At 40.4% G+C, this 12,516-nt stretch overlaps 2 protein-coding genes across 3 annotated transcripts in view; both read right to left on the reverse strand.

The window, feature by feature from the left end:
• The window catches only part of LOC111264833 (uncharacterized), a 4,202-nt gene extending 3,001 nt beyond the window's left edge, over positions 1 to 1,201 (reverse strand). Inside the window, exon 1 of the mRNA XM_022841037.2 lies at positions 627 to 1,201. Coding sequence (XP_022696772.2) covers positions 627 to 1,115 — 489 coding nt within the window. The 5' untranslated portion in view covers positions 1,116 to 1,201. The remainder of the gene's footprint in view (positions 1 to 626) is intronic.
• A 4,858-nt stretch (positions 1,202 to 6,059) lies between these two features.
• The window catches only part of LOC111264630 (protein phosphatase 1 regulatory subunit 16A), a 71,275-nt gene continuing 64,818 nt past the window's right edge, over positions 6,060 to 12,516 (reverse strand). Inside the window, exons 9-10 of one of the 2 annotated variants that reach the window (XM_022840696.1) lie at positions 11,757 to 12,101; positions 6,060 to 10,755 (exon numbers count right to left, since the gene is read on the reverse strand). In XM_022840696.1, coding sequence (XP_022696431.1) covers positions 10,649 to 10,755; positions 11,757 to 12,101 — 452 coding nt within the window. In that variant the 3' untranslated portion in view covers positions 6,060 to 10,648. The remainder of the gene's footprint in view (positions 10,756 to 11,756; positions 12,102 to 12,516) is intronic. The other variant, XM_022840704.1, reaches the window with a different exon arrangement.

Below are 12,516 nucleotides of genomic sequence, written 5' to 3' on the forward strand. Positions count from 1 at the left end.
ACCTCTATATATATATATATATATATATTATAATTGCACTTGCTCTTTGCCATCTGTCTGTTCTTTCCTTAATTACAGATAGCAGTACAATAGCAGATTTGGAGCACTGCTTTTACTAGTGCTATTAATTTTGAATTTGGAGAAATCTATTAGGCTTCAGCACAAGAAGAAATACCTCTTATAATTACGGGGGGATTTTCAAAATCGCATTCGTCTAAATAAGATCAGTAGATATAGACGGGCATCCTGAACCCCATTTTTGGCTGGCTTTGGGATGACGCGTATGACTTGTCAGTCTCTAAAGACAATCCGAGTTATTCTGGTACGATAATGTACATAACTGATACTTCGGAGACTTACGCTTGCCTAAATCTCTTCGGAATCCCTTAGGAAATACAAATAGGAGGAAAAACTAAGAAAATCATGCAGCAGTTAACTTTCATACTTTCGCGGGAACCTGGAACATAACTTTGTTCAAAAAAAATATATTAAATTCAAAATAAACAAATTACTATACCTCAGGATTTACCGCAAAGTTAAATAGGCCAATCACACTGTACCATCGTCCCTGTTTCTCTCTCACAGAGTTGTAGTACTTGAAACAATAGTCTCGTAAAAGTACTTACCTTAGCTGTAGAAGCATTTTCTATCTGATGTTCCATAAGTTGTTCGAACGCTACCCATTCAACAGTTGACCAGCGTTCGACATCGGCCCAGTCTATGGCTTTTAGATACATGTGCTTACGGAACTCATCGTAACCGCCTTTCGAGCACATACGCACCGAAGGTTTTTTCGTAAGACAACGACCTATAAAATCCTTTTCGTAGGGATTTACGTCAATACCCTCCGGGTAGTCGAATGACGCCTTCTTAATGACGTCGGCTAGGTTGTTCCTCACAGTTGTATTATCATCAGCTCGAAACGGTAGTCGGCCACAAACCATCTCGTAAAGCGTAACTCCGAGTGCCCACCAATCTATACATCGGCCATAGGCTTTTCTTGTAAGAACCTCGGGCGGAAAATAAGCCCTTGTGCCAGCTGATTCTCGATCATGAAATTCGCTAGTCGTCCGTCGATACCAGTTATGCATATACCAGTTTCGAAATTTGCCCATGCCAACCTTCACGGTGTCGAAATCGATTAACTTCAGGCGGCAGCCAGGCAACAGAAGTAGATTTGAAGGTTTGATGTCCCGATGGATGAAGCCTGCATTGACCAACATTTCAAAAAAAATTTCAAAATAATAAAGATTTTTCGGAATTTCATTCTAAAAGCAGCGGCTACTGCCGCTGCTAACGGATAAATGCTTAAAGCTTTATGTGTAATCTAAGAATTTTTCTAAGATCGTTAAGGCTAAATTATTGATCAAATAATATCAGATACCTAACTAGTAGACAGTGTAGATCTTAAATTTTATCGCATCTCTTTGTATATTATACTTTTTTTTAAAATAAGCTTCTCATTCACCTTTAAAATGGATATAACTAATACCCAGACAAAGCTGAGCGACGATATGTTGGCGCACGTACATCGGTGGTCCATCAGGCGGAGGCGCCAGCCTCAACGCTTTGAGAATATCGATCGCTAGCACATACTCCATCACCGTTACATAGGCCGACGAACATCGAAATGTACAGTAGCACTTTACCAACAATGGATGATTGACCATGCACGCTACAATCTGTGATAGCGTCAAACAAATCGTCACGTTTTTTCGTATACGTAATTTACCCTACATGAATATATTAGCGACTCATATCTGCCGTGCTTATTTTCCTTAGCTGTCTAAAACAACCCACAAGCAACCTAAGTCATTCGATTATCATTAATACGATCTAGTTTATGCGATATGCTATAGTTAGGACTAATCAACAACCTTTTCCTATAGTACACCACGTTACATGAAGTGTGCGCCTAATTTTATGCATGATCGTGCTGAACAAGTCAAGGTGGGCCAAAACCTAGACCGCACTACGTACCTTATCAACAACGGCATACTTTGGCTGAACTTGTTTATCCAGCGGTACAAGTTTGACGGCCATAGCGACCGAGCCACCAAAGGTCACGCGGCTCACGTAACCAAATCCACCCTTTCCTAATATACTATCGGTAACAAAGAATTGAGTGCTGGGTATTATCTGATTGATAGCCGGTTTGCCAGGATCTTCTGCTCCCAAACGCTTGTATCGTTCCGCTACCGATGACCAGGTTGTGGCGACACCCTGAGTTTTCATCTCAATTGCTGACGCGAGATCATTCATTATTATTATCAGTTTGTGAATTAGTCGAGCCACGACAATCGTTGCTCTCCTTGGCACACCTTGTGCACAGTAGTCATAGAGATCAGCAATATTGACAATTAATTCTCGTATATCTGAAAATCCGAGAACGTGCTTCTTCACACGATTGTGTAGCTGAAAGGCGGCCATACACGCTTGTTCCCTAACATAGTGCTCTTTCGGATGCCGCTTCATTTTAAGGAACCGCTCCTAAAAGCCAAAAGTCAACAGAATTCTTTATAAGATCAAACGTTATGCATTCACCACTTGGCATATTGTAATTGCTATGAACATTTAACCGAATTTATCACGTACACAATTATTATTGAATTGTCTTTCTGTACATTATAAACAGCACTTGCTTATTGGTTCAGAGACGGAAGTTTATGAGGCTTGTGTGCTTTTTGCTTGTATCGAGTCTATCATAGAAACATGCAACCGAATGCGAAGAGTTACTAAACCTTAGATGCAGGTGGAGCAGTTCGTATAGTTTGCATTAATTTTCTATAAATGAAGAACCAGAATAATTACGTATTTAGAGTATTAAAAGCCTTCGCCAAGGACCTAAAGGCCGACCTTCTTAATAAACTCTTGAAGACTTATGAGCACCGCCGGTGCTCTCCGATAGCCATGTTCTTCCGCATCTTTGAATTTGCGTCGCTTCTCACTCGCAGTTTCTCTAGGAGCTATCCCCTTGCAAGTATTCTCGAGTGTGAATGAGCTTGATGCCGTCTTTCCTGTGAACCGGAAGATCTCTTCGCCTTCCTCAAGAATTTTAGCCGGGAGGGGTGCCCGCTTCAAAGTTTCTGCATCGAACAGCAGATCCTCCATCGTTGTTGTCAGAGGAAACACAGTTTTGAATTTCCCGCCATATCGTATTGCTATCACAAAAACGTTAGGCACCTAAACTGTGGTCCCTTTCCAAGCGGGTGTTGCTTCATTTTTCAGGAAAAACAAATCTTTGACCGCGTAATTTACCAACGATGCATTGAACAAAACACTGCGACGGCTGCGACTGTAGCTTCGGAGCTGTATAAGAGCACATCAGCGCTCAGTCAATGAATGTGTCTAGAAGGAAGTCCTTATAGCTACTGCTGTTTTCTGTAACGAAATGAGTGATACCTCAGGAAGCGTATCTAAGTGCCTCTAGTGAAAGTTGAATGTTGGAGATATTGTCACAATATAATAATTCGCTAGGCTACAGACGAACTGTCCATCGTTGAGGATGCCTTAGGTATTTGAAGGAGATTAAAAAATATAGTATACAAGCATCTTTATTCAAGAGATTAATTTTTACAATAATGTCTAAGCTGCAGTCCAAAAGATTGATCATTTACATGTTTTGGACCCGCTACTTCAAAAGCGTCTGCATCCACATCCCTCTTTTGATCATTATAGTCATACATACAGTCTTTGTGAGGTTAAAACCATCACGGGGGCTTTATGTATAAATTGGGTACCAACAGCATACGGTACGTTACATCATCTCGAGATATGCCACGTGCATTTTTTTCGAGTAACCTTAAGAGCGTTTGATTAACCGGTAAGAAGGCTAAGATACAATACGTTAGTATTAGGGACTAGAGCATGAAACTTTATGTAGCTCCATTATGAAACACTGACATATAGAATTCAAAACCCTTTAAGCTGACTAGATCAAATCAAAATTGTGTAACTGATCACAATGCATACGTCATGACCCGTTGTGAGCGTTCGAATTATACAACGATTCCGAGTGTATTTTTTAAGAGAACTATTTCAAATAGGGCAAATGCATCTGGCTAGTATAGTAAACGTATCATTTGCGAAGCATCGATTGAACAGGTAAGCCTGTCAATCGTACCGTATCAAGCTGGCCGGCGCCATCAAAAGATATGTTTCTGCTAAGCCGTTGTCGTTGCAAGTCTGAATAGGTTTCGTAAAGGACGTTAGTATTTATTAAAACCTGGGGGTCCATAGCTTTGAAGCAGACCAACTCGGCAAGCGGGACAGTTATTAAAGGAATCGCGCATTCGTACTCCAAAATAACCACCTTGCGGTTAAGAGTCAGCGGAGTCAGAGGCATGCTCATCAACTAAAAGTTTTCAGGTCGGCATCATCTGGTTAGCCTGATCTAAGGCGCACAGAAATGTGTGCTAACTTTTTACCAGTATATAAAAAATAACCTCAGTCATTGAAAGCACGGAAAACTGTTTCTTTTTGGCTGTTATTTATATGCCATACAACCATACAACGATGGCTTTAAGGTAATCTCGGAACTTTTTTGTGTTTCTGCACACCTAAAAAACTTCAGGACTGCTCGTTGTTTTTCATTGTTTTGAAACGCATTGAAAACGTAGAGTAAATAAATAGCGGAAATTGTTATAGTTCAATATATACTAAAATATATATACAATATGCTAAAGAGTGTAATATACGCCAAATAAGATTGCTAAACATTTTGATATGTGTTGCTATTGTTTTAAAGTCAACCGTTAAATGCATCTCGGACAATTACTAAAGTCTACGGCGAATGTAGCAGTGATCAGGAATATTACAAAAACCTAGAATTTGCTAGAAAAAAATTAATTTTAAAAAAGTGTTAGAACACCCTTTGTTTGATAGAAAGAAATTTATCAAATAAATTTTAGATTCCGACAAAGGAAAGAGTTTTGATCAAGGTTGCGAGAACGGTTCTACTAGGTGCAAAGCTAACTAGATCAGTAGAGGCACCTTAAATGCAATGAAGATTTGTGTTTCTCTACGATTTCCTGACGCGAAAAATCATTTACGTAATATAACCAGCCCGTTAATCTGTTCCATTCTACAGGCGTATACAAGTGTGATTCTTAAAAGAAAGGAGACATGCTAGGAGTTTACGTCTACTTGCAATATACTACAACACTATTTGCAAACTGTTTTCTTCCTAAATGGCTTAGTTTTCAAATATAGTTTTTTTTTTGTGTAGACCGATAGGGCTGCATCGTTTGATTGCTACAACCTGCTCCTGATGAAATCGGAAATTAATAGTTTTTTTTTTAAGAAACGTCATCAGAATAACGCTAGCGATACAATACAATCGTTTACGCCCCACGCGGTCTCTACTTGTTTTCTTGGCCAACCCTCGGCGTGAAGTGCCTCTCAGCTTCCGGCTCTCCAGTCTCTTAAGACTTCACTGTTATAGGCACCGTAACATGCGTGCATTCAGTCTCGTAGCCTCACAACCTTCCTTCAGCTTTATCATCGTGCATGTGGCCTCTAGCTATCGGACACTGTTTGCTAGCTTTCCCTGGTTTCACTATATTCTGATCTCTCTTCTACCGAAGGCCAGTGGCGCAGTGAACGTATCTTTATACTCAGCATGATACAGCTTTTCCTTTTCGCTATAGTTTCACCTTTACATGCTCGCGCTACTTTTTACAGTCCTACACCCATAAGCCACAAACTAAATTACTGATTCTATAATCTATTATGCATTTCTCCACGCTCGGATACTAATGAGTGTAGGACAAAGCCTATATGCTTGGCTGTCGTCTGTCTAACTACATAATGTAGTACAATAGCTTTAAAACTAACTTGGATAAGATAATAATGAAGTGCATCATCATTCATTTGTTGTATGATTTTGCTATAAATGGATTCAGCTGTATACTGTAAAGATATGCAAGCAACTCTTTGATCCTATGCCCTGCACATCAATAACCCCCTAACCCCATCAAACATTCTGCCCAGAAATCGGTGTTATGACTATGGCTACTACTGTTAAAAAACTGATTGATACTAAATTATGACACCTCTGATAACACATTTATCTCGACTCTTCAGTTATGTTCGTATTTATTTATATAATTTAGATCTTTCTTTATAACCCCTAGCATTGTCATTTTTATCATTATCTTCATCACCAATATCTGTATCATTATCCTACGGTCATTTCACAATCGGGTTCACCGCACATTTATAATATTCCATAGATAATTAACCATCACAAAATAGTATGTTACAGTTGTAGTGGTTGGCATCATTCTACTTTCTTTACTGTCTAATCGATCATATCACTATTTTCGGCGCAATATCTATAATAAGCTTCCTATATGCTTTTTTAGATTTCTTCCTCGTCTTCAAAACGAAGATGATAAACACCGGCTAAAGGCTATTTGTGACCAGGTCCTAAGATCGACCCGATCTAATCCTTCCCTGTAAACAATTTCCTACGTCCTTATCTATATCTATCATCAGTATAGTTACCCAACCCTGTCTGTCGGTTTTCGGTGCTCAAGACGATTGTAGTCTCTTTCAGTCCTGTTCTTGGCCAGTTTCTTTATCCTATATAATCATATTGTGGAGTTATGTTGCTTTCGACATATATCATATTATAGCTTTCTAACTGCATGATGTATCGTTCTTCTTGGTGTATGTGGAAAAGTTCTTTGAAATAGGACCTTACTAAAGCCGCAACGTCAAAAGCCGATTGATTCAAGCGTACCCCTTTTAAAAATCCAATTTGTCGAGAATGCCTTGAAATACTTTATGTTTTTTTTTCTGTTACTTTTTCCTCTACTTTTGATTGACTGTCCCAAAAATGCCTTTTTAAAAATCATCTTAGCATATGTAACATGGGATGTGTTGTTTGTTAAAACTTCCGCTTGTTTTATATCACCGACAAGCTGCCGCGTTTCGTAAAAGTGTGTGATTTCGGTCAACTGGGAAAGTAACGGAAACGTAAATGTTATGCGTTACGTATGGCATAGCGCCAGTCGCGCTAGTGCGTTGGTTCTGGACCCATCTACACATACATTCGCCCGTCTGCACCCTTGCGTTTCTGTCATTCTGCAAGCCAATTAGCAGATGGGATCGTCTCTATTTTGGTTACTATCTTAACCAGTATTTGGCTCAATTCTCTCTCTCTAAAGTAATGCTAGTCACACATGTCATTAGGGTGACGTGTTATACTACGCAGGGTATCTTTCTTTTTGCTCAGCTTTTCGCAAGTTATAAAAAAACAGTCGAAGCTGTATTTCGTTTTATGCATACGTTTAGGGGTAATAGTTGCATTTTCTTGTTGTTATATGTATGTTTGCTCAAAAAGTTACACTTTTTTTTTTTACAGATTCGTTGTCGCTCCTATATGTGTTCTTATATATTTAATATCATACTCTTCAGGCAAGAGCGGTCTCTTTGAATGGGAACGAAAGTAAATTCTTTGTCGCCAAGTGCTTAGCTTAAGTAAAAAATAGTGATCGTAGTTTTTGCAAATAAATAAAAACATGAATTGAAAAAAAATATATATATATGTACGAAAAGTAAGTAAGAGTGCAACCTTAAAGATATAAGTGAGAGTAGTAGAGGAGGGGATATTTAATGATTGCGCCTGTTATATATATACCAGTTGAGGCTGTTACGACAAACAGATAAAAATATGGGGATTACTTTTATTCAGTGTTTGTTGCCCTTTCCTAGTTCTTACATTGCTTAGATAGAAACGCGTCCTGAAATTGATGTCAACTTCGATACAAATCAATAAGTTATACGAAGCATTTCAACTCACACACGTTTGCCACAGCGGTAAATCCAGCTGAATAAGCATGAACAATAATAAGGGTGGAGATATTTAGTAAAATTCGAAGGAGCTCGTCAGATTCTCTATCGAAAGGGCATATTATTTAATGCTATCTCTCACTTCTTTTGCCAACTGTGATATCTTTTACTTGAATCGCTAACTTCTAATCATCTCGTAACTTATTGATTGCCCATTCTGATACATCAGTCTCTGCGTAGTTAGTCGTTTTCAGTTCGATCTTGCTCGTTCTGTTGTGAACTGGGGAAACAGTCCGAGTTGTGTTTCGCCTATTCAACGTACGTTTAATTTCGCTTTATACGTTGCCTGCTTCGTCGCTGATGAAATCTTCCTAAAAACACGTTCGCGTAAGCGAAAATTCAGCGCCGTTCATTTTTTTTCGAGTCTAGTTACGCGCCCACGTCTTTGACGGAAGATCAACGTAAGCGCCCTGATTGTTTGTCGGAAAAGGAATCGGAATTAATCCTTGTCCCTCACCTGCGACATTCGTCCCTATGCACCCTTTCATACCACATCCGTTGTAGTCATAGGAAAAATACGAATAGATTAGGATGATAATGGCCTCGGAAAGTTTAACAAGAACAGGGGATTAAAATTGCAGACACGCTATCGTAATTGTTGTGTGAGTCTGTTAAATGGTTGCCACAGATGTGACGCCCGTGATAGACAGCGCGTGAAGAGCTGTACCGGTGTTATCCTTGCGTCTTGTGTATCCTGGTAATAATTGTTAGTACATTTGTGCCAGTTAGGTTGAAAATTTGTGTATGTAAGTACGCGTAATATAGATCGGCGTTCTTTGGCCCCTTGGATAGTCTGAGTTGGAAGGAAGGAAGGAAGGCAAACAGGAAAATTCTTGCTAATTAGTAACTCATTGTTATGTGGGGAATATCCTCTGATGCGACGGGACTCCGGACACTGATACGTATATACAAGCATCAAGCGAATTCGATGACACAAACGGGAATAAGGTAATATCGCCAGTCGATTGTGGCTATTGCGGATATAAAAACGTTATTCAGTGTCAGGCAAATGCTTAGGACGTTCTCTATATCACGATACCATTTTCGACTTAAAGCGCATGTGTTCCTCTTACGATTCGTAGCGACTTTTTCGCTGTCAGCCATGTTAAATACAGTACCATATTGAATAAATCTCGAATCACAGGCAAATGGCTTTCTTTATTTATTTATTTTTTTTTTTTTTTATAATTTGCATTGTGCCAGCGTCTTGTGCGTCAAACGGTTGTAGCCACATATTAAGCACTGCTCCTCTCCCGTTAAAATAACACTCTAGCAGGTTAGCAGACATTCGATTAAGGCTTTGGAAATTTCTCAATGACGAATCAAACATTTCTTTGAATGTTCTTTCTGACAAAGGAGAAGGCCTGTCACTAATGGATAACGAATTACTACGCCTGTTGTTGTTATTGTTGTGCCAGTTCGAGTAATCGACAAAACCTTAAGGTGAGTTCTAAATAGTAGTGGCCTTGAGAGCTAAGGAAGAGCAAACTAACGTACGAGTGGTCCTAATCCGTTCGCGCATTTTCGACTTACTCCGCCTTTTTGTTTTTGGATGGTTTTATTTCGACAATGGCATAAGGACAAAAATAGCTTGCACGATTGTACAAAAATGACTCCATATAAGTGCCTACTCGCGTACTGTTGGCCCTCCCCCCGTGTAGTTTCACATTCGATCCCGATCACAGATCGCAGCTATGCTTGCAGCGGCAACTAAACAACCGAAGGATCGCTATGTACTGTCGTTATTTGAAATACTTTTCAAATTCTAAGGTTTGCTGGTTTTCGTACCCATCTTCTATATGTATATATATATATATATATATATTGCGAACTTGACGTATCACCAAGCTCCTTCCGCCTTTGTAATTGCTTTATGGGTCAACTTTTTATCTCCAATTTAACTAATTTTTATCATTTGCGTAATTATCATACTGAAAGCAGTTTCCTGACGCAGTCATTAAAACATTAGTCAACATAGAGGAGACAAGATATTGTGACAGGTGGTTGCCGCTATTCCTCGGATTTTTGCAGAAGGGTTGTTTCGCAGCTTCTTGCGTATGAATGGGTTTCATGTCCTTCATCGTGTTAATTATCTTCATGTAGTTAATTATAATATCAATCTTGTTAATTACCCGTAGTCTGGCTCCAATTATTTGCCTTTGACGGTAGTGTGTCATTATTAGTTTTTTCATCCTTAAACGATTTGTCTCGTTTTCTCTCAAAGAATAACGGTGTTCAAAAAGTGTCTAGCTATTGTATTATAGCAAAGTCCCCTCATATCTTTTATGTTCCTTCGGCTTATTTACTATTAGCGGCTGGCGCGTATGTGCGACGGTGTTCATTTGACAAGTTACAAGAAACATTCTTGATGTTTCATCATATGCTGCGCGATTCAATGAATGAAATCTTCGAGGTTTTCAGCCTTTTGTATCAATCCGACCCTCTACCCCTAGATCTCTTATATATAAGTAGTATATAATACATACAGCAGTGAAAAGCGCGCGTTGTTTGTATTCGGTGGCCGCTTGATTTTTATTCGTCCTATTTACTCCGGAAGAGAAAATTTGTCTCTCGACGCGTCTGTTTTGTTATCCCGTATGTGCGTCCTTGCTATTAGTTTTTCATTTTTTGCCGCACTTTTACCGTTTATAACGCACGCTTTATGTACACACAAAGTTGGATAGATAGGTATGTGGTCGATTTTACGTTGGAGTTTTGCCATTGTTGTCGCAAACAATTTGCTGCTGTCGATGATACGTCGCGTCTACAGCAAATGTTGCCGTCTTCCAAGTTACATTAATGAACAACAAAATCGCGCCCCTGTCTCGCCGCCAACAACTTCCGCTCCTCGGAATCGCTTCATGTCAGAATCATGAAGGATTCCTGCTGGGGTGGGACCTGTATTAGAAACAAAAACAATAAATGAGTAGTGGTCTACTGTGATAGCTAATATGGAATCGAATATTGAACTCGATAAGGATAGGCGCTGCATAGTGACCTACTTCTGTCATACAAAAAATTCTGTTAGCTACGAAATTTTGTAATCTAGAAAAGGATTTATGGGAATCAGGTACCTATTCTGCCACTATGAAATGTAACAGATGGTTAGCAAGGCAGGATGACGTGATAACAATGGTAAATAGTTCACTGGAAATTGGCGGATGCTACAAGTAAAGTACAACCGGCGCTTTACGGATCGTACACTTGGGATCAGCAGGCAAAAACGGTCGCAGAATTCGTCACAAACTCATTTGGTATCAGTGTCGTTATTAAGCGTTCTGTTTTGTGGTTGTTGAACGACTTAGTAGTCCGAAGTTTGGTCTCAACTTTTAATGCACATTGGTAGAAGCTCAAGCGCTTTCTATTAACTATCTGCTTTTTTTAACTATCCAAAGGGTCTTCTATCTCTTAGGCAACCTCATCAAATAATGTGAGAGCAAGGCCGTCAAAAACGAGCACACATGGGCCTGCCCCAAAGATGAGGCTACTGGTCCTAAGATGTCTGGATATAGATGCGGGTCATAATGAGTAACATTCAAATAGCGAGCTGGGATATGGAAGAAAGGAACGCCAAAATGTAGACTGACAATAGGACATAGTTAAACGCCAAGCTGCGCTTTTATAGGCTTCTGGGCGGAACAGTAGGCTTGGAGTAGCTAGAAGGTTTATAGGTGGTTTCATTAAAGAGTTTTTTGGGTTATTTTCGAAATGGTCTTAGTGGCTTAGCGGCGTAGGCGGTATATGTATAGCGTACATATATTAGGTGATTACATTAGAAAGGCTTGGATGGCATTGGCATAATAAACATTAAACGTAAAACAAACATTAGCTCTTGAACGTAGTTGGCGATCTCATTGCGACTGCGTTGTCGGGGCGGGCGTTAACAACGTACAACTGACCTGTTGTAGTGGGGGATACGGATGGGTATGCCCCGTTTTCGAGCGCCGTGCTGTAACTGCTACGGTTGAAGCTGGCCCGTAAATCTGTGCGATGCTTCTTCAGATCGCTCAGCGTCTTCTGCAGTGTGCAGCCGGTGGCCGGCTGGGGACTTAAAGAGGAGGTTTGGTGGGACGCTAATGGGGGTAGCGACAGTGACGCCATTTGCGAGCCTGGCGGTGTCGTCACCGGCGAGTGAGCACCTGCTGAGCTCGGCGTCAACGGGGGACTGGGACTGGATGTGGCCTTGGCGCTCGCGGGGCCTCCACCGGAAGTGTTAACCGTCACGTGGATCTCCACCTTAACAGCTGTGTACCGCAGAGTATCCCGGAACATTGCAGCGTGCAACGAAGGCGAGGGTCGAAGTTGTCGATGTGCAAACGCGCAGAAGACAGATGAGTAGGGAATGCAGAACCAGGACGAAATCAGGCCGAGCGCAAATCAAGCATGAATCAAGGGTTGGCCATGGATAGCAACGATGGGATAAATATGATACCAAGCGTCACGAGTAACATTTGTATCGGCAAAATACAAAATGACACGAAGGCGACAAACGGGCAGACAAACAAGCACAGAATATGGGCATCGCGGAATACGGGCAGGTAGGAGTACAACCAGCACATGTTGGACAAGGACAAAGCGTTAGATGATGCGGTACATGCATATGAACGAAAAATAGCTCGTACGTACGAATGTACAGTGTAAAAAGAAGGGGAAGATGGC

This window comes from Varroa jacobsoni, unplaced genomic scaffold (assembly GCF_002532875.2).
Source record: "Varroa jacobsoni isolate VJ856 unplaced genomic scaffold, vjacob_1.0 scaffold_98, whole genome shotgun sequence".
Taxonomy (NCBI): domain Eukaryota; kingdom Metazoa; phylum Arthropoda; class Arachnida; order Mesostigmata; family Varroidae; genus Varroa; species Varroa jacobsoni.